The sequence below is a fragment of the Penicillium bovifimosum genome (genome assembly GCF_028826915.1).
Source record: "Penicillium bovifimosum strain IBT 22155 chromosome Unknown utg000003l_segment0_segment0, whole genome shotgun sequence".
Lineage (NCBI taxonomy): Eukaryota > Fungi > Ascomycota > Eurotiomycetes > Eurotiales > Aspergillaceae > Penicillium > Penicillium bovifimosum.
In genome coordinates this window covers 737,356-757,621 of record NW_026622712.1, presented here as the reverse complement: position 1 = coordinate 757,621, position 20,266 = coordinate 737,356, and the positions used below count along the sequence as shown (strand labels likewise).

Genomic DNA, 20,266 nt, shown 5'->3' with positions numbered 1-20,266 from the left:
TTCACGCTGTCAAATGGGCGGATAAAAGAGAAACAAATACATAGTATGCACATCAGCAGCGCCGTTCCACGCCGCGGTTGCTTACGCACAGATATTTGACGCCCTTGTACGGCTTGACGCTCTCGCCCAGCCCGCGACTGCGGCGCTGATCGATATTAAGACTGTCCACTTTGATACCGGAGGGGAGCCAGCCTCGCACGGAGAAGGATACTGATGCCGAGTTGGGCATCAAGCTTGCGTTGACCTGGGCTCTGGTTCTGCGTGCGGGGCGGGATGTTGATGAGGGGGAGAAGAATGAGGGGAGGTGGGCATTAGATTGAGTTTGGGGGGCAGGTGGGGTCGCTTGAGGTTTGGAGTGATGCGAAGATGAGATGGTAGTTGCGACGGGATCTTCTTCTACCTCCTCGGATTGCAGGGCAGCGGAGCGAGATGATTTCTTTGTTGACTTCTTCTTTTTCTTTTTGCGCTTGGATGGGTCGGAGGATCGGCTTTTCTTCGATGTGCTCGCGGATGCATCGTTGTAGGAGGTAGGTTCCTCGTAATAGCCTTGCAGGAGGTTGGCATTGGCGTCTTCATCGGCGTCGTCGAAGCTCTCGTCCAAGTCGTCGTCGACTGATGGGTAGCCCGATACAGTGCAGCGCAGTGTTGCAGTACCAGACAATGATCCAGCATCCTTTCCGGTCGGAATGCGCCACTCAAGGAGCCCGCTTGCCGGTGCGAATTGAGCGTCACCGCGGCTGGCCTGCATGTCCGTGATATGGCGGATAGACTTAGAGATCGGTACACTGACGACAACCTCTTCGAGTACAGGCCCAGAGCTTCCACCACCACCTAAGAATGACGGCGTTGATGTGCCAGATCCACTCCGTGTAGCTCCAGGCCGCGACGATGAGCTTTGGCCCGGGAAATTTGTATTCAACGTCAGTCGCACCTCGAATTCGGAGCCAGTCGGCCCCAGTGATTTGCGAATATCCACAATGGCGGGTAAAAAGACCTTTTCCATATGGCTTGGGGACTCATCTAGATCGGGATCTATGGGCAGGAGATCCACTTCATACCCAGCCAATATAAACCTCCCGTCAGGTGGTATGAAACTGAGCTCCCCCGGCCGTTCCTTCCATCGAGTCAGTCGAACACATGGATGAAACATCGGTAGTTCGATCTTGCGGGCTAGCGCATGCTGGCCACCCGGTGCCGATAACGAGAGTAGCAGGTCCGGGACTCCGGATATCTTCGCAGTAAACGCAATAGTCCCTGACACCAATGCAGACAGTAACCGCCCCGAAGGAGCCATCGTCACCGAAAGAGATTCAATGATGTCGACATATAGCTCATTAGAAGTATGGCGTACACCTGGCCGTCGCCAAGGAATGGCTGGCCCTTGTGATACTTTGGCGGCGGCGAGTGATTGCTTCAAAGGATTAGCAGATCCTAACGTTGCCGTAGATGTACTAAACCCCAAGATAAACCATTAGTGCCTGTCGATATCCTATGCCAGCCACCTGACAACTCACCTAGGCACTCCGATTCCACCTAACAGCTTCCCCATCCACCCAGGAACCTCGACAACCTCCTGCAATGCATTGGGTTCGGTATTGCAGACCGTACCCCCATCGCACATCTCATTGAGAAGCTGCGCCACGACGTCATAGTTGGCTTGGATCTTGGTTGATAGGAGCGGTGCGCCAACAAAGTCCTCGAGCACGTCGATCACGCGGTGCAGGAACTCCAGCGCCAGGAGCGGCTCTGTATCGACTTCGCTTATTGCAAGAAACAACAGATTCGCCTCGACGGTTGAAAAGACCGTTACCGGGGGCGAAGTGCTTGGAAAGTATAGCAAGGAAGGGCGTGGAGCGGCATGGGCGAGGTAGAGGGGCAGGATGGCGGAGGCCGAGGGCGGGCGGGAACGATATACATGTTCGACGAGAGGGACGCTGGGGAGGCGGCGTTAGTATGGTCTTACGAATTGCTGCAGGGTATCTTACTTTAGCTCGTCATATATGTAGACGGCATCAATCTCGCCGCTCATTGTGACAGTTGGTTGATGTCGAAATCACTCGTGTCGGCGCATGTAGATTGCATAGCTCTCGTGTTTTGCCGCCGATCCCCGCCTTCCGATAACTTTTTGGAGACAACAGACGTCAACTCGTAGTACGTAGACTGGTGATTCGGTGCCTTTGCTTCCTTTCATTCTACCGGACATTGAACATACTCTGATCAAGTCATTTCCCCCGATAAGTGCGCTATGGATCCCCAGCTGAAAGATGCCAAGCAGGCTCTGGCCGAGGACAAGTACGATGATTGTTTGTCCTGCAGAGTCACCGGTATGTGTGATTTCAGCCTGTATCGGCCTGATGCCACTCACTTTTGTTATATACTGACATGCAGAACAGGATCGGCCGCTTTCATGGGTCTCGGAGTCTACAGCTACTACACCGGAATGGCCAATCTACGAAAACAAGAGAAGGCCATCATGCAAGGCCCTACGAAATACAAAATGGGATCGCGCAAACTGGGAATTGCCACAATTTCCGCAACGTTAGTGGGGATGGGACTGTGGCGGGCATTCAATTGAGTACAACCACGTATGCAATAGCATGTGGTCGGTGATCAAGGCCCAGTCTCACCAGAACGAGTGTTTAATGATGAAGCGCGGATTGGAAGATTTGTAAGATATTGATTGTTATTTAAATGCAAGTAATGATAACTGCCACTCCTGGTATCGGGTATCACCATAGGCGTATCCGTCTATATGCTATATCACAAGGGTAGGGGGAAAAATAGAGACAAGAAGAGACAAAGCAAAAGTATTGAAGATAAAAATCCAAAGAAAACCGAAGGAAGAGAAGTGAAGAATGAAAAGAAACCATATGCAAATATCCCTTCCTTGTTATGCACCCGAAAAGCACCTTCGTACCCGAAATTTCTTCCAGCCACTGCGTGACAATCAGAAGAAGATATTCGTCATTTCGTCATCATCATATGTTCTACCAAGGCTTATGCCTAGGTAAAGCGGCCTCGTTTCCCTCCTCCTGACAGATCCCGTCCATTGTGCAGTCCTGATATGTCGAAGAAATCCGGCACGGTGAATTTTCTCTTAGACCCAATGCTAGCAGGGGACTCTCGCGGCGATCCGCGTGCATTCGGCCGTGCGTGGTGGTTATGGCGGTTGAGGGGGCGATTGTTTCGAGGCATCACAGAGACGCTGACTGGGGCACCATCCTGCAGGGCTGCGGATGAATTGTCTGATGGCTCATCCATATCCAGCTCTTGGCATTGGGGGTATGTGGGACCAGCAGAGAATGTGAAGACGGCAGGTGTTGTGAAAGACGGTGTCTCGTGAAGCTGTGCGGGAGGAGTGGTCGATTCTAGCTTCGATGCAGCCAGAGGCGCTGACGTGGGGGGCTGACGAGCCGTTGGTTCGGGGGTAGGATTTTCTTTGCGGACAGTAGCGGGTGTAGCACTGCGGTCACGCTTGTCGTGCTCTGAATCTTCATCGCAGCTTTGTGACCCCGTTCCATCACATTTCTCGGTGGCCCACTGTCGAACAGTCCACCCCTCTCCATCTCCGAGACCGAGGTTCTCACGATCAAGGAAGTGGAGCAAATCCTCTATCGCATCCTGATATCCAAGAGCCCTTGCCTGGGCTTGTTCACAAACAGCGTTCTTATATAAGTTTGTAACAGACAAGGCCGCTGCCTTGAACTGCTGGAGGAGTTGCTCCGGAGGTTGCGGGCGGGGGGTCGAGCTCGGCAAGGAGGTGTTGAGAGATCTCATAGAGTCCATGGCAGACAACGATGATGATCCCGTGATGAGAGATGGGTTTGAGAAAGAAATGTTTGTGTTCCCAGGTTCTGATGCCGTGCGTCGTTCCCTGGTGGACAAATGGCGATAAAAGAAGAGCTTGACAAGAGGTGAAAGAGTGCACGGAGAAGGAGTAATAGTGAATACAAGATGACGTAGGACCCAGTACAGACTGATGCTGTATATGAGTCGTTGATCCCCGAGGTGTGCGATAGTGAGCGGCAGCAAAAGTGTTTCCCAAGCGGAGGTATTTTCTAGGTTGTTGCAGATGACCGCCGTGGCCCCCCGGTAACGAGAAGCCCACTTCCGCCGGAAATACAGTTTGTCCGTTCTGCAGCTATTATAGGAAGGCGGTGTCTTCATTTGCCATCTGCTCTTCTTTGACGCGCTTGAATATGCCTTTGGTCCTATCGAAGAATTGTTCAATAGCCTTTCATTCATGGGCCTTGTTCAATGAATCATATTGACTTCGGAGTGTATATTTCTCCCTGATTATTTGATTGCTATCACCTCTTAACTTCTACATACCACTTCTCTCACCTCTCTCTCTCCGCACCACGCGATTTCATTAGTCGCGAGCTTCCGATATTATTCGTCACACACCCAAAGACGTGTTTAAACCGCGAAGACACCTTTCATCCGTGCGCAAAGGATAGGATATGGCTCCTGCCCTCGCGTCCGATCCAGTCTCGCAGGCTGATACACCCATGACTGATACAAACGACGACATGGTGCCTTCGGTGCCCGTCGATAGTGCCGACGCGCAAGTGACGGTATGTGGAATTAGTTATATCTGCTCGCCCATGAGAAATGTCTCTATCGTCAATGCAGAGGCATCTTATCTACTAGCCCTTGAGTTTATGCTAATCTTCGTCACAATACAGAGCCATCAAGACACTCCGGATTACACGGTAAAAATACCACGGCCTACGATGCTATGCATTTGCGAGGAACAATGGCTAACGTTATGATCCAGGATTCCGATACAAATCCCAACACCACTGCAAGCAGCGTTGCGGGCGACGCGGCCGATGGACGTAGGCGCAGATCTGAGGCCAACAACTTGAGGAAATCCATTCTTGGCAAGAAGCATGGGCGTCTAGATGACACCAAGGTATCTATAATTCCTTATGATTAGTCGATGACCTTAGTATTGATGATCTTTGCTTCGCAGGAGGATGATTCGATTCGCCGGTTCCGGTACCTCCTGGGTCTCACTGACCTATTCCGCCACTTTATCGAGACCAACCCCAACCCCAGAATCAAGGAGATCATGGCGGAGATCGACCGCCAAAATGCGGAAAACGAGGAGAAGGCCCGGAAGGGCTCCAAGCGCAGTGGGGGTGCTGGTGGCGAGCGACGCCGCAGAACCGAACAGGAAGAGGATGCAGAGCTGCTACAAGATGAGAAGCATGGCGGCGAGACTACCACCATCTTCCGAGAGTCTCCAGCATTCATCCATGGCGAGCTACGTGATTACCAGGTTGCAGGCCTGAACTGGCTTGTTTCGCTACATGAGAACGGTATCTCCGGTATTCTGGCCGATGAGATGGGTCTCGGAAAGACCCTGCAGACGATCTCATTCCTGGGCTATCTTCGTTTTGTCTGTGATATCAATGGACCTCATCTCGTCGTTGTGCCGAAGTCAACCCTGGACAACTGGAAGAGAGAGTTCGCAAAGTGGATTCCCGATGTTGATGTCCTGGTGCTCCAAGGTAACAAAGAAGAGCGCCAGCAGCTCATCAACGACCGTTTGGTTACCGAAAAGTTCGACGTTTGCGTCACCAGTTATGAAATGATTCTCCGCGAGAAGTCACACCTGAAGAAGTTCGCCTGGGAATACATTATCATTGACGAGGCCCATCGGATTAAAAACGAAGAATCCTCTTTGTCGCAAATTATCCGTCTCTTTAACTCCCGCAACCGGTTGCTGATCACTGGTACTCCACTGCAGAACAATTTGCATGAACTGTGGGCTTTGCTCAATTTCCTTTTGCCAGATGTCTTCGGCGATTCGGAGGCATTCGACCAGTGGTTCTCGAACCAGGAGTCGGACCAAGACACTGTGGTACAGCAGCTCCACCGCGTTCTCCGTCCTTTCTTGCTCCGACGTGTCAAGAGTGATGTCGAGAAGAGCCTGCTTCCGAAGAAGGAACTCAATCTCTACGTTCCTATGTCTGAAATGCAAAGGAGGTGGTACCAGAAGATTCTGGAGAAGGACATTGACGCCGTCAATGGCGCCGCCGGGAAGCGCGAGTCCAAGACGCGACTGCTCAACATCGTTATGCAACTGCGGAAATGTTGCAACCATCCCTACTTGTTCGAAGGCGCTGAACCGGGTCCCCCGTACACCACCGACGAGCACCTTATCTTCAACTCTGGCAAGATGGCCATTTTGGACAAACTGCTGAAGCGCATGCGAGCGGATGGTAGTCGTGTGCTCATCTTTTCCCAGATGAGTCGTGTACTCGACATATTGGAAGATTACTGTGTCTTCCGGGACTACAATTACTGCCGTATCGATGGTACCACCGCACACGAGGAGCGTATTGCTGCCATTGACGACTACAACAAACCCGGATCCGACAAGTTTGTTTTCCTTCTCACGACCCGAGCGGGTGGTCTAGGCATTAACTTGACGACTGCCGATATCGTTGTTCTCTTCGACAGCGACTGGAACCCCCAGGCTGACTTGCAGGCCATGGACCGTGCTCATCGCATTGGTCAGACTAAGCAGGTTAAAGTTTTCCGATTTGTCACGGAGAATGCCATTGAGGAGAAGGTTCTCGAGCGTGCAGCCCAAAAACTGCGTTTGGACCAGCTTGTCATTCAGCAAGGCCGTGCTGGACAACATGCCGGCAAATCATCCTCCAAAGATGAGTTGCTTGGCATGATCCAACACGGTGCTGCTAGCGTCTTCAACCAGAAGGAAGCTGGCAACGCCGCTGAGGCCCTCGAAGAGGAGGACATTGATACTATTTTGCGCAAGGGTGAAACACGAACTGCAGAGCTTAGCAAGAAGTATGAGGCCCTCGGAATTGATGACTTGCAGAAGTTCTCTTCTGAGAGTGCCTATGAGTGGAATGGCAAGGATTTCACCGAGCGCAAAAAAGATATCGGTATCAGCTGGATCAACCCTGCCAAGCGTGAACGCAAAGAACAGGCATACTCCATCGACGGCTACTACCGCCAGGCCTTGGCCACTGGAGGCCGAACTGCCGACACGAAACCCAAGGTCCCGCGTGCTCCGAAACAAATCACTGTCCATGACTGGCAGTTCTTCCCACCTGGGCTGCATGAGCTGCAAGAGAAAGAAACAGCCTATTTCCACAAGGAAATTGGGTATAAGGCTCAATTGCCCGAAGGTCCCGAAGATGAGCTCAGCGAGAGAGAGGCTGAGCGGGATCTTGAGCAACATATGATCGACAATGCTGTCCCACTTACTGAGGAGGAGCAAGCGGAGAAAGCCCGCATGTCCGAGGAGGGTTTCGCCACCTGGAATCGACGTGATTTCCAGCAATTTGTCAATGGATCTGCAAAGTATGGTCGTACAGACTACAAGAACATCGCCAGAGAAGTGGACAGCAAGGAGCCCGACGAGATCAAGGAATATGCCGAAGTGTTCTGGCGCCGTTACACAGAGATCCAAGACTATCCCAAGTACCTTCGAGTCATCGAACAAGGAGAGGAGAAGGTGCGGAAGATCGACCACCAGCGGAAGATGCTCCGCAAGAAGCTGGAGATGTACCGTGTGCCGCTTCAACAGCTCAAGATCAACTACACCGTGTCCACCACCAACAAGAAGGTTTACACCGAGGACGAGGACCGCTTTTTGTTGATCATGCTGGACAAGTATGGAGTCGAGGGTGAGGATCTGTATGAAAACATCCGTGAAGAGATCCGTGACTCGCCTCTGTTCCGTTTCGATTTCTTCATGCTCAGTCGCACGCCCGTGGAAATCGGTCGTCGTTGCACCACTTTGCTGAACACCGTGGCAAAGGAGTTTGAGCCCAATGGTGAGGGCAAAGGACGCGGTCGTGACCGCGAGGAGGAGGAAGATGTCGAGGATGCGCCGCCTGCAAAGAAGAAGGCTAAGAACGGAGCTGCTGTGAGTTTTGTCACCTCGATATTCATCTGTTTATGATTCTAACTTATCTACAGCCGGCCAAACAGGCTAAGACCGCCAAGGGTGGCAGCAAGAATGCCTCTGCTGCAAGCTCCCGAGCCCCCAGCGCTGCAGCGACCAAGTCCAAGTCCCGCAAGAGGTAATTCATGTGAATTGAGAAAGGTGCTGTGTATCTCCGCAGTTTGCTTGGTTTCAGTGATTCGGGTATCAAGGCGGGTTATTAGGATCGGCGTTAGCAGATTATTCTTCTTCAATGTATTTCCATAATTCAAAATAAAGCTTTCGTTTTCTTTCCTTGGCTTCTTGGCTTGAAGGCTTGTCATAGACCCCTGTCACCCCTCCCCTGTCACCCCTGCATGTGCAGAAACGCCTAACCGGAGTCCGTAGCATCGGTGCCGATCCGATACGACCTTCTGGCGCCAATATGCCGCTGAAACAAGACTTGCCCCCAGTCTTCCCCTTATTTTCGACAATGACGAAATAGAGATCACAATACAGATCAGGTTTGACGCTCGCCTGAGACGCCTCTAATAACTGAACTGGCGAATGAGCAGGCTGTGGTCTACGTAGGCGTCACGATATCTGAACCCGTGATGAGACCTGTCACCCAACAAGTCCTCCTATGTCATCAGTCCGCTAACTTAAATAGACACCAAATCATACATTGCCATCCTTACTCAAACTTCATCTCACAAACCACCCATCATGGCAACCAGAATCAAACTTATCGCGAACCCTCGCTACCAAAAGTCCGGCACGAAGTCGTACTTGTATGCCATGCGCAAGTACCGCTTCAGCCCGACCAAGGGTGGCCCCTACTTCCTCGGTACGACCATGAAGCAGACTGGCCGACCGTTCACTTCCAAGCCGGTTGGCGGTCAAGCTCGGTTGCAGCAGGTGCTGCAGAAGAAGAGCGTGGACAGCGATCAATTTGGCCAGGTTGGCGCCGACGATGTGCAGAATGACTCGATGTATCTTGCAGAAGTTGGGATTGGCACGCCTGCGCAGAATCTCAATTTGGATTTCGATACTGGCTCTGCAGATCTGTGGGTAAGTAGGCATATCCTTCCTATGTTATGTGATGTTTGCTGAGAATTGTCTAGGTCTGGTCCACAGAACTGTCATCTGAGACCTTGGCTGGGAACAAGGACCATACGGTTTTCGACCCGTCCAAGTCTAGCACCTACAAGGAGAAAGAAGGATCGACGTGGCAGATCTCGTATGGGGATGGCTCGTCCGCTTCTGGAACGGTTGGCAACGACGATGTCAACATCGGCGGTCTGGTTATCAAAGGCCAGGCCGTGGAGGTCGCTGATGTGTTGTCCACCCAATTTGTCCAAAGTACCGGGGATGGACTGCTTGGACTTGCATTCAGCAACATCAACACCGTCAAGCCGCAGCCTGTGAGCACCCCGGTGGAGAATATGATCACGCAATCCGACATCCCAAAGTCGGCCGCGCTCTTCACGGCAAAGTTGGGGTCGTGGCGAGATACTGATGAGCCGGATAAGGGCGAGTCATTCTACACGTTTGGATTCATTGACCAAGACACGGTCAAAGCTGCCGAGTCTGAGATGTTCTACACGCCTATTGATAATAGCCAGGGATTCTGGATGTTCGACTCTACTTCTGCGACGGTGAATGGGAAGTCTATCGCCCGTTCTGGAAACAAGGCTATTGCTGATACGGGGACTACCTTGGCGCTGGTCGATGATGAGACCTGTCAGGCCATCTATGATGCTATTCCCGGGGCGGAGTATGATGATCAAAACCAGGGATGGATCTATCCTTCTGATACACCGGCTGACAAGTTGCCTGTTGTATCCTTTGCTGTTGGCGATAAGCAGTTTGTCGTCCAGAAGGAAGATCTGGGATTCGCTGAGGCTAAGTCTGGCTATGTTTATGGAGGCATCCAAAGTCGTGGCGATATGACCTTCGACATTCTGGGTGATACCTTCTTGAAGGCTATCTATGCAGTAAGTCACGTTTGTCTGGATTAATGCCGTGATGTTGCTGACACTGCTAGGTTTTCGACGTCGGTAATCTTCGCTTTGGTGCTGTGCAGCGTAAGGAGTTGAATCAGAATCTCGCTACACCTCCTAAGTAGTTAGCCAGCATCATACCACTTACTGTGCTGCAGTGCTTCCTTGGATGGTCTATCTCATACTTGTCATGTGCACTCATTCATTCTTGTTCAAGGGCCGTACATTGACTTTGCCACTGCATGAATATCTAATGGAAATAAAGCTGTCTAAAACATTCCCAACAATCACTAGTGATAAGCGCCTTCGTATGCATGCTCTATTGTACGTATGATAGGTCATAGGTCTTCCCATTTGATAACCGGCTTGATGACCTGCAAGAGATATGAATGTCAGCTTGTGCAAGTAGATTTTGGGGTTAAAGCACGTACAGTCCCAGTATGTAAGTCAGCCAGAGCTTGCTCAAGCTCAGCCGGACTATAGAGCTTAGAAAGCTTATCAACGGGGAATTTCCCTTGTTTGTACAGATCAATCAGTTGCGGAACAATCTGAACGAGAAGGTCAGTCACATCGAATCACATTTCGAACGAAAGAGACTCACCACAGCGGGATCTGCGCAGCCCTCGATGACACCAACAACACGTTTGCAGCCCATCATGAGCGCCAAAGGATCAATGCTGAGAATGGACCCAGCACGAGCCACCCCGACAACAGCCAGGGTGCCTTCATGGGCCAGAGCTTTAACTGCAGCATCAAGCAAAGGAACCACGCCCGTCGTATCAATAATGCAGTCCACACCGTCGGGGAACATATCCAACAGTCCCTGTGCAAGATCGGACACAGTCTTCGTGTTCAACGTATGCGATGCACCAAGAGACTTGGCCAGCTCGAGCTTCGCATCAACAATATCAACCGCAATAACAGTCTCGACACCCAGCGACCGAGCAGCCATCATGGCCGCGAGACCAACAGCACCCATACCGAGGACCGCAAAGCGACTACTAGGCTTAGGCTTAAGGACATTGAAGACGGTGCCAGCACCGGTGAGATATCCACAGCCGAGAGGGGCAAGCACAGCCATGTCCTCAATAGTGATTCCAGAACCGGAAGGGGACCTGACGACAGAACGCTCATCGACCACAGCCAGCTTGCTCATGGAAGACTGACCGAAAAATTGGCCACGAATGGGGCCCTTTCCACCAGGGAAAGAGATGGGCGACTCGGTAGCGCTGAGCCCTCGAGCACCGGCAAAGTTGATAGGTGTGATCTGACCGCAGAACCCACTTCGTCCTTCCTGGCAGGGTGTGCAGGATTGTCCTTTGCAGGAGCTGAAGCTTAGAAAGACGAGGTCACCTTCTTGCAGGGACTTGTCTTTGACGCCACTGCCGACGCGGCGGACGATCCCGGCGCCTTCGTGGCCTAGTACGGCGGGATAATCACCAACGGGGATTATGCCTTGTTGTACGACAATATCCTAGGTGCGTTTAGTATGATTGATCCTTTTTGGGGTAGCCGGAGGATAATGGCGAAGTAGTCGATAGTACATACTGTGTGGCAAAGACCGGTATACTTCATCTCAACCAAGACTTCATTTGCCCGCACTTCATCCAGAATAACATCTTGGAGGACAAATGGTGCTCCTGGCTTCTCAACGACGAATGCCGTTGTTGGGATCTGCTTTTGCGGGATCATTGTGGGGGTGAGGTGAAAAGAGCGCTTCACTTGGTATAAAAGGTGGAATGATGGAGGTTGAGGATTATAGAGATTCTATACAGATGGTAAACAAGCCGACAATTATAAGATTACCTCTCTGAAAAAGCGACTTCAATCTTCTTAAAGAGACCTACAAATTCACATCCGATGGGGGCGTTCCCGGGGCTTTCCCCCGCAAGCCCCCCGGTTGGATTCCCCACCGTCCCGCGACTTCGGCCACGAGTTTCGGTATATGTCGACCGAGGATCACTTATCGTGGAGTTTTCACTTTGATGGAGATCTCAACCTCCGATCAAACAAATTATAATACGTCAGTAACGTCACTAAATAAAACTCGTCTTCTGACGAATCCCTTGTCCGGTGTTCTGCTCCGCAAGATTGAGGTTGTTGGCCTTCCGAGCCGAGCCCTAAGTTGGCAGAGCCTGTAGACTTCAAATCCAAAGAATAAATCCACATTCCCAATAAACCAAAAACTCCTTTTGTGCTAGTGTACAAGATTGTGAATGCTAGGTAGGATATAATACATACATCGTAGTTATTACGGTAGATCACCACATCTTCTCCTTCGCAACGTTCTTTTCTTTCTTGACCACCCCGGCCACAGCCAGTGGAGTACGCAAGAACTTCTCCATCAGCAATGCAGCAGCAACGCTCACATTCAGGCTGTCAATGCGGGCGGGATCGGACTCAACGCCCAAAACAGGACTATGCCGAGCGCCTGGAATACTGACAATTGCGTCTGCATGGGACTTGATGTGCGAGCTGAGTCCAGAAGCCTCACTGCCCATCATCAAGACACTAGGCGCGGTCATGAAAGGAAGCTCGGTCTTACTCTGGTTGTCACCGGCCGAAATGTAGTCTAAGTACACAGAGCCTGGACCTGGTGCATCTGCGGCGTAGAACCGCCATCCGTTCTGCTTTGACCTTTGGATGAAGTCAACCTCGTTCTTCACGTGAAGGATAGGCATGTTTTCCGCCGCACCAGCTGAACATTTGATCGTGATGGGGGACATAGGTGCGGAGTTGCGGCCAGCTAGGACAATGGCATCAATTCCCAGGAAATAGGATGAGCGGATGATGGCACCCATATTACCGGTATCGACAATGCCATCCATAAGCAGGAGGACCGGGTATCGATGACGTGGTTGCTCATCTTGTGAAGTCGGAGTAGGATGATAGATCTGGATACGATCGTCCGTACCATTGACCGCGGCTTCTTCCTTGGTTTGCGGCGCAAGCTCAACCCGGAAATGTTCCTCGGAGATAGACGGAACAGCCTGGAGGCCCCGCACGGGCAATTTGGGCAGAGGTGATGCCTCCAAAATGCACCCATTGTGAGGTCGTCCGGCGCTCATCTTATCCATGAGTCTAGACCACCCTGCAAATGCCATTTTGACTGGAATGTTCTTTGACAACGCCAGTTTGCGAATCATGACCTTTCCTGCGCTCAACTCTTCATCCATGCTTTGATAGAGATAAAGCTTGTATAATTGACGCCTGCTGCAGCGCAGCGCCGCCTCCACGGCGCTGGTGCCGTAAATGAACTCTGACGCCGGTGTAGTGTAGGGTATCGTGTCCGGGACTTTGACGTTCTCCTTCACTCGCTCTGGTGTGCCGCGTGTCGCCCGATGAGCCCGAGACTTTTTAGGATCCTTCTCCCCTGATTCGTCCACGGAGGGCCGTTCTCGTTCCCGGTGTGAAAATTGGCTATCTTGCGTTCGAGCCTGGAATCGCGATTGGAACCGGGATTGATGTTCACGGGGGAGGGCTCTGAAATCACCGGAACGAATGAATTCATCTGCGTCGAATTCGAATTTTTCTTCTTTTCGGCTTTGTCTCGGGAATGAGGAACGATTGTCATTCCATGGCGATGACTGTCGACGGTCATGGTCTTTGCGACCAAATATTTCGGATTTCTTGCCTTCGTATTGTCGCTCTCGGGGGTTGTATGCTCGGTCATTCAGATCAGAACCGCCTGGCCGTTCAACGTTTTGTTCTCCGTATTGTCGTGCCCCGTATGTTCGACGGGGACTGAAGTTAGTTTCACTTGATCGGTCGTATTGTCGCGCTCCGTATTGCCTTTGGCCGTAATTCTCTTCACGTCTGGGCAAACGAGTTTCGTTGCCACGACGATCATCTCTGTCAGTGTCCGCCGTCTGAGATCTGCGAATCCCCCGGCCAATTGCTGAATTCAATGATGCATGGCGAGTGGCCGATATCCTTGAGCTGAAAACTCTCGAAATTCGACTATCCAGTCTCGTTCTTGATACAGCACTTAGCATTGCGGCGAAGTCCTGGTCTTTCCATTGCCTCCCGTCTTCCGAGAAGTTCGCTATCAACTTGCGCAACTGGTCGATACCCGCTACCCTTCTTATCGTTATCGATCACGCGTACGGAGTAGTAGACGCGATCGTTTTTGTATGCCCTCGCCCCTCGGTCTTGATTGCTTGTCTTAGCATTCGCTTCTCTTCTCTCATTCTTCTTTCTTTATCCAAACCCTCGACCCGTTAGCTTCATTTTCTCCATTCTTAACCTTCACGCCTTGCTATTCTGTAGCATCTCATCGTCATCACCAACATTCATATCGTGGCTGCTTACCTTCATGTCGCTTGATCTGAATATTCAAACCCATTTGTAGGAGCCGCGTGTGCAGTTCCTGCAGCCTGAGAGCCTCGCTGCCGCATTGCTCTTTCACACCATCATAGAATCATCATGTCGCGATCCCAAGGTGATTCTTCTGACTCTGATGACCCTGCTGCAGTTGTCGCGCAACCACTGGAGCAATTGCAAAGCTCGACTTCCGGTGCGGACAGTGCCAGTTCTCTACGCCTGACCAATTCCCCGGAACCAGAGTATCAGATAACCCCGAGCCCAGATGGAGCAATCGTGCCTTTCGAAATTGTCGTCCCAGTGGTTGATAACCCTGAGGACTATGAATATCTCCCAGGTCACTTTGAGGCTGACCGTGTTCTTGCAGTCCACATGCAAGAGCCAAAGCTCATTGTGAGGTTGAAAAGCGGCGAATCACAGCCTGTAAGTGCATATGAATGGTCAATTCGCCCCAATGTTCATTCAAGTAAACTGATGGTGATTTTTCGTTGTTCAAATAGATGACCGTCAATCAACTGAAAAGCCTGAAGTACGGACGCATTGTGTTGCGCGAATTCATCAACTTCAGTTCTGGCTCGCAAAGCCCCGATCCCCTGGCGATGGACCTGGACGACGGAGACACCGGAAGTCGCATTCACATCGGCGGAGATGGTGCTGGAGATGAGTCGGACATAGACTTTTCCAATGCGCGGAACCGTCAGCGGCGTGTGCCTTCAGTTTCATACAGTCTGTTCTTTCGCAGTGACGACAAAGATGAGGACCAAGAAGAGGGTTCAAACACCCATCGGAATGGCAGATCAGGACAGACCAAAGATTACAGCTTTGGAACTGATCAGACCAGTGACGAGGAGGACTCTGAAGAGCCTCCAACCAGGCGTGGTCAGCCGAGGGGACCTGCGCGGGGGGACCGAAAGCAACAGCGTCGTGAATCCTCTGAAGAGTCTTATGCAACAACGAGAGGCCAGCGGAAATCGTCTCGTCTCCAACAGACTCATCGACGCAGCATGAGAGAGCGACTCGAAGACGATGAATATTCCGAGCGAGAAATCGAGCAGCCCCGACAGCAGAGATACTCGGGTGCGAGAGAGCAGTTCCGCGCGTTGCCCAAAAATCATGAATTCAGACAGTCTCACTGCAGTTCCTGCGCCCAATGCGGCAACGAAGATGGTATACCCGGCAAAGGGGTCTTTGTATTCTGTCAAGGGTGTACCGCATCCTACCATCGGGCTTGCCTTGGCGAACGAAGTAGCCGAAAACATCTAGTCACCAAGGTCGACGAGGGATACTTCATCCTCCAGTGCAGTCACTGTCTAGGTATCAAGCACCAGGAGCATGATCTGAAACCACATCTTGGCCATTGTTCGGTTTGCAGAGAACCGGGACCCATGTCACACCCTTTGCGAAAGGCACTGTCTTCCCAGGCCGAGCAGCAAATGCGTGAAGCCAATGATGGCGTAGATCCGATAACCCAGATCGATATGTCTCGTGTCAACAATGTTGGCAATCTTCTTATCAGGTGCTTTGGCCCCCACGGCTGCAAACGGGCCTTCCACGTCCAGCATCTCCAAAACTCGTCAGAGGAGGACTATGCCGCACTCGGTCCTGATCATTGGCAATGCCACGAGTGCACTGAATATTCGTTTGCTCCAAACCCGATTCACATGGTGGTCGCATGGAGGCCGAAGGGTTCCGACGCCAACTTTCCGCCGTCATCAGCCGGCTCGATCCCCGAGATTGACAAAGAATATCTCATCAAGTGGAAAGAGAGGTCCTACTTCCAAGTCAAATGGGTGTCGGGGGATTGGGTATACTCTCGGGCTTCTTCAACGACGATGATTGCATTCTTCAAGTCGCCAAGATCTACAAACCCGGCCATGACAACCGCAGAGGCTATCCCAGAAGAAAATCTGCGAGTTGACAATGTTTTCAACGTTGAGTACTTTAACGAACCTCAATCGCAGGCGGATCGAGCAAATCCTGAGATGGTCAGGAATGCCTACGTCAAGTTCAAAGGCCTGTCTTATGAGGACTCAGTATGGGAGATTCCCCCATCCAAAGACGACACTGCTCGTTGGGAGGACTTCCAAGCCGCTCTTATCGACTGGGTGCGCCGCGAAGATATACGTGTCCCGAACTTGAAAGACCTCCAGAGTCGTCTCGCAAGCGTGCGTGCTATGGAGTTCGAAAAAAGTGTCATCCATCTCAACGCTCAACCAGAGATGGTGACTGGGGGTGAGCTCATGGGTTATCAGCTAGACGGCGTCAACTGGCTTCTTTACATGTTCTTCAAGGAAAGAAATGCCATTCTTGCTGACGACATGGGTCTTGGCAAGACGGTTCAAGTCATCACGCTATTCTCTGCACTGATCGAAAAGCTCGAGTGCTTTCCATTTTTAGTCGTGGTTCCAAATTCGACTGTGCCAAACTGGCGTCGCGAGATAAAGAAATGGACGCCGGAGATACGGGCTGTCACCTATTATGGTAGTGCGTTTGCTCGCCGGATGGCAATAGAACATGAAATGTTTCACGAGGACCGAACACTGTGCTGTCATGTGGTCATTGCGTCATACGAGAGTATGGCCGATGACGAGGCCAAGCGAGCTTTATCAAAGGTTCATTGGGCTGGCTTGGTTGTCGATGAAGGCCAGCGCCTCAAGAATGATAAAACAAACCTGTATGAACGTCTTTGTCGGATGAAGTTTGACTTCAAGGTGCTCCTCACCGGCACCCCGCTCCAGAACAATATTCGGGAGTTGTTCAATTTGCTTCAATTCATTGACCCGAAGAAAAAAGCCGAGCAATTGGAAGTTGAATACGGAGGAGTCCTGGACAAAGAAGCCATTCGAGAACTTCACGAGATGATACGGCCATGTCTACTGCGACGGACCAAGGCAATGGTTTTGCCACATCTTCCTCCAATGGTGCAGACAATTATTCCGATCTCGATGTCAATCGTGCAAAAGAAGTTGTACAGGTCAATTCTTGAAAAGAACCCCCAGCTCATCAATGCCATCTGTAAGAAGAGTACTGGCCATCTGAAAAAAGCAGAGCGCCATAACCTCAACAATATCCTCATACAGCTGCGCAAATGTCTTTGCCACCCGTTTATCTACAACAGGGACATCGAAGAGCGAGGCTCGGACGCCTCAGTAGCCCATCGGCGGCTAGTAGAAGCATCGGGAAAACTTCAACTGCTCAACTTGATGCTACCGCGGCTGAAGGAGCGTGGGCATCGTGTGCTGATCTTCAGTCAGTTTTTGGAGAACCTGGACATAGTCGAAGACTTCCTCGCGGGCATTGGACTTCGGTACCGTCGCCTGGACGGCAAGCTATCGTCGAGAGATAAGCAGCAGCAAATCGATGAATTCAACGCCCCCGATTCGCCCTACTTTGCTTTCTTGCTTTCGACCCGGTCCGGTGGGGTTGGCATCAACCTCGCCACTGCGGATACTGTGATCATCATGGATCCAGACTTCAACCCGCAGCAGGATATGCAGGCTTTGTCCCGTGCCCACCGTATCGGACAGGAGAATACTGTCCTTGTGTTTCACCTAGTTGTACGCGCGTCCGTGGAGGAAAAGATCATGCAGAAAGGGAAAAAGAAAATGGCTCTTGATCATGTGCTTATCGATCGCATGAAGGCCAACGAGGACGAGGAAGATCTGGAGTCGATTCTTAAGCATGGTGCCCAGGCGTTGTTCAACGATGATAATTCGGCGGATGTGGTATATGACTTGCCATCCATCGACAAGTTGCTGGACCGGAGTCAGGCAGAGCAGGCAAAGGTAGCTGGCGAGAAGGTTTCGGATTCGAACGAGCGGACAGAGTTCAATTTCGCCCGTGTCTGGCAAAAAGACCGTGGCACCTTTGAAGAGGTGACTGAAACCGAAGACACGACGGAGGATCTCACAGCATGGGAGCAGATCTTGGAGAAGCGGGAGCGGGAAGCTCAAGAGGAAGCCATTCGGCAAGCTGAGGGCCTTGGTAGGGGCAAACGAAGGCGTGGTGCACCCAATTACAGCATGGCCGTTGCAGGATGGGATGATGATGAAGCACCCAGCCCCACTGGACAGCCACGTACCAAAATTCGCAAGGGTGCTGACGATCTAGATGCTGACTTCACGCACCCAACTGATGATCCGGACGCCACTGAACCTGAGCCCGAATCTTACAAGCACCCAGCTTATGATCCGGACGCGACTGAAACCGAGCCCGAATCTTACAGCATGAGTCCCATGAGCACCACGGACGTCATGAGCCACCTCCACCCCACGTCACAGCAGTTCGGCGCGGATCGCATGCCAGACATTATCATCACGAAGCTCAGGCAGTTGGAGTCCCTAATAAAGGTCTCGGCGAATCAGCTCAGCCAGAGCGCGGCTGGCATCGAAAGCAATATTCCACTTATGGTTAGCAGTATGCTTCCAGGTACTGACATCATGGTCCACATCCACCCCGTGCAGCAGTCCGACGCGAACCTCATGCGAGACATGACCATCACGAAACTCAGAGAGGTGGCGTCCCAAATAAGGGTCTCGGCAAATCAGGTCAGCCGCATGGCAGATATCATGAGCAACGTCCACCCCCTATTAGAATCGCCCGACGCGGATCCCATACGGAACCTGATCATCACGGACCTGAGGCAGTTGGAGTCCCAACTAACCGACTTGGCAAATCAGCTCATCCAGGGCGCGGATGAGCTACCAGGCACGACGGACGACCTCATGCGAGACATGATCATCGTGAAACTGAGGCAGTTGGTGTCCGAAATGAGGGTCTTGGCAAATCAGCTCAGCCAGGGCGCGGAGAGGATCGAAAGGGGTATGGCACATACGACGGACACAGCGAGCCTGATGGGCAGTATGGACACCAGTGGAAATACTTTGCCCAGCACGGAGTTGACCGAGGAACTGAAAGGTAGGGAAAAGTCTGGTTACATGCACAACTTGTCATCACTTTGACTAGTCCACTTATCACAAACACCATCCCCTCTGCTTGAATCCTCATTCCAGCGTGAAAAACAGGATCACCAAAGAAACCTCATCCCATCCCCCCCTCCTCAAAAAAAACAACAGCAACAACAACAACTCCCAGTACGCTGGCTAACATATATGATTGCATAACAGTTCGTGCATTCCACCGTGTGGATTCGCCCCCGTTGCCCATGGCACCATTTGGCACCGACGGTGCTCAAGATCCCTTCCTGCTGTGTGCGGCATGCCAGAATCGTCACACACCTGGCAATTGCCCACTTCGCCATGCCGGTGTTGAATTTTGCGGCCTCTGTGGGCTTGCCCACCTGGGATTCCGCCGCGTCTGTCCTCACCTGCAGTCAGTACCGCAGGTGACCCGCATGATGGAGGCGCTGGACAAGAGCACAGAGGCTCCAGGCCTCGTCTCAGCCGCGAGAAGATATCTTAGTGGTATCATCAGTTCCACGGGGCTGTCTGTGCGCAGGAAGGCGGCCCCGGTGGCTGGGATTGACTCTCAGTCGCTGCCCACCTCGGACTCAATCCGAGGTGACAGCAATGCCTCGGTGATTGATTTGACTGAGGTGGATGACTCCTGAGACTCATGCCCAGTTTTTCGTCCTGTCCGTGATCAACGTTCGCTCCTCGAGTTCGGTCTTTGCCCTCTGGTTTTGATTTTGTTTAATTCTTCTTTTTCTTGTACATGATGTGCTTGTTGGAGGTTTTTTGGTTTGAGAAAGTGGCGTTTTGGGGAGGCATTGTGAGCGTACATGTATGATACCCAATTTTGTTTGAGTTTTCTTTGGTCGATAGTAACTAATCAACCCCCAGATTAGTTACGTGATATGGAACAACTGTTGATTTGTGTACGCCTGCCCGGGTAGACCGTAGAGCTTGTACTTAGCTAGGGAGACTGGAGTAGTTATGTGGGAGATAGGTACTCATCTCGTATCGCATGATTTTCTTCAGACTAAGTGCACTGTCATAATCTTCCATCTACCCCATTGATCCATGGACATATTACACGACTCTTTCACATTCCCTTGATGCACTCAAGACTT

At 51.6% G+C, this 20,266-nt stretch overlaps 8 protein-coding genes across 8 annotated transcripts; 4 read left to right on the top strand and 4 right to left on the bottom strand.

Annotated features, from left to right (window-relative positions):
• Positions 1–52: 52 nt before the first annotated feature.
• On the bottom strand, positions 53–2,029 carry N7515_003340 (putative AP-3 adaptor complex subunit mu; the record flags this gene model as incomplete). Its single annotated transcript, XM_056664084.1, has 3 exons — positions 53–1,451; positions 1,515–1,934; positions 1,986–2,029. 3 exons carry the CDS (start codon positions 2,027–2,029, stop codon positions 53–55), a joined length of 1,863 nt encoding a protein of 620 aa, XP_056523141.1.
• Positions 2,030–2,245: 216 nt separating this feature from the next.
• On the top strand, positions 2,246–2,575 carry N7515_003339 (uncharacterized protein; the record flags this gene model as incomplete). Its single annotated transcript, XM_056664083.1, has 2 exons — positions 2,246–2,324; positions 2,394–2,575. The coding sequence occupies 2 exons, from the start codon at positions 2,246–2,248 to the stop codon at positions 2,573–2,575; spliced, it is 261 nt and encodes an 86-aa protein (XP_056523140.1).
• A 428-nt stretch (positions 2,576–3,003) lies between these two features.
• On the bottom strand, positions 3,004–3,786 carry N7515_003338 (uncharacterized protein; the record flags this gene model as incomplete). Its single annotated transcript, XM_056664082.1, has 1 exon — positions 3,004–3,786. The coding sequence occupies one exon, from the start codon at positions 3,784–3,786 to the stop codon at positions 3,004–3,006; it is 783 nt and encodes a 260-aa protein (XP_056523139.1).
• A 677-nt stretch (positions 3,787–4,463) lies between these two features.
• On the top strand, positions 4,464–8,073 carry N7515_003337 (uncharacterized protein; the record flags this gene model as incomplete). Its single annotated transcript, XM_056664081.1, has 5 exons — positions 4,464–4,577; positions 4,689–4,715; positions 4,781–4,918; positions 4,979–7,912; positions 7,966–8,073. 5 exons carry the CDS (start codon positions 4,464–4,466, stop codon positions 8,071–8,073), a joined length of 3,321 nt encoding a protein of 1,106 aa, XP_056523138.1.
• A 508-nt stretch (positions 8,074–8,581) lies between these two features.
• On the top strand, positions 8,582–10,037 carry N7515_003336 (pepsin-like aspartic protease; the record flags this gene model as incomplete). Its single annotated transcript, XM_056664080.1, has 3 exons — positions 8,582–8,980; positions 9,034–9,906; positions 9,957–10,037. Coding segments are annotated over 3 exons (1,353 nt in total), but the record flags the coding sequence as incomplete, so codon positions are not given.
• Positions 10,038–10,250: 213 nt separating this feature from the next.
• N7515_003335 (NAD(P)-dependent alcohol dehydrogenase) lies at positions 10,251–11,604 on the bottom strand (the record flags this gene model as incomplete). The annotated part of the gene is made up of 4 exons (XM_056664079.1): positions 10,251–10,286; positions 10,344–10,460; positions 10,514–11,386; positions 11,461–11,604. 4 exons carry the CDS (start codon positions 11,602–11,604, stop codon positions 10,251–10,253), a joined length of 1,170 nt encoding a protein of 389 aa, XP_056523136.1.
• Positions 11,605–12,173: 569 nt separating this feature from the next.
• On the bottom strand, positions 12,174–13,907 carry N7515_003334 (RNA methyltransferase, TrmH family; the record flags this gene model as incomplete). The annotated part of the gene is made up of 1 exon (XM_056664078.1): positions 12,174–13,907. One exon carries the CDS (start codon positions 13,905–13,907, stop codon positions 12,174–12,176), a length of 1,734 nt encoding a protein of 577 aa, XP_056523135.1.
• Positions 13,908–14,337: 430 nt separating this feature from the next.
• Positions 14,338–19,804, top strand: N7515_003333 (uncharacterized protein; the record flags this gene model as incomplete). The annotated part of the gene is made up of 3 exons (XM_056664077.1): positions 14,338–14,658; positions 14,736–19,152; positions 19,362–19,804. The coding sequence occupies 3 exons, from the start codon at positions 14,338–14,340 to the stop codon at positions 19,802–19,804; spliced, it is 5,181 nt and encodes a 1,726-aa protein (XP_056523134.1).
• Between the last annotated feature and the right edge of the window lie 462 nt (positions 19,805–20,266).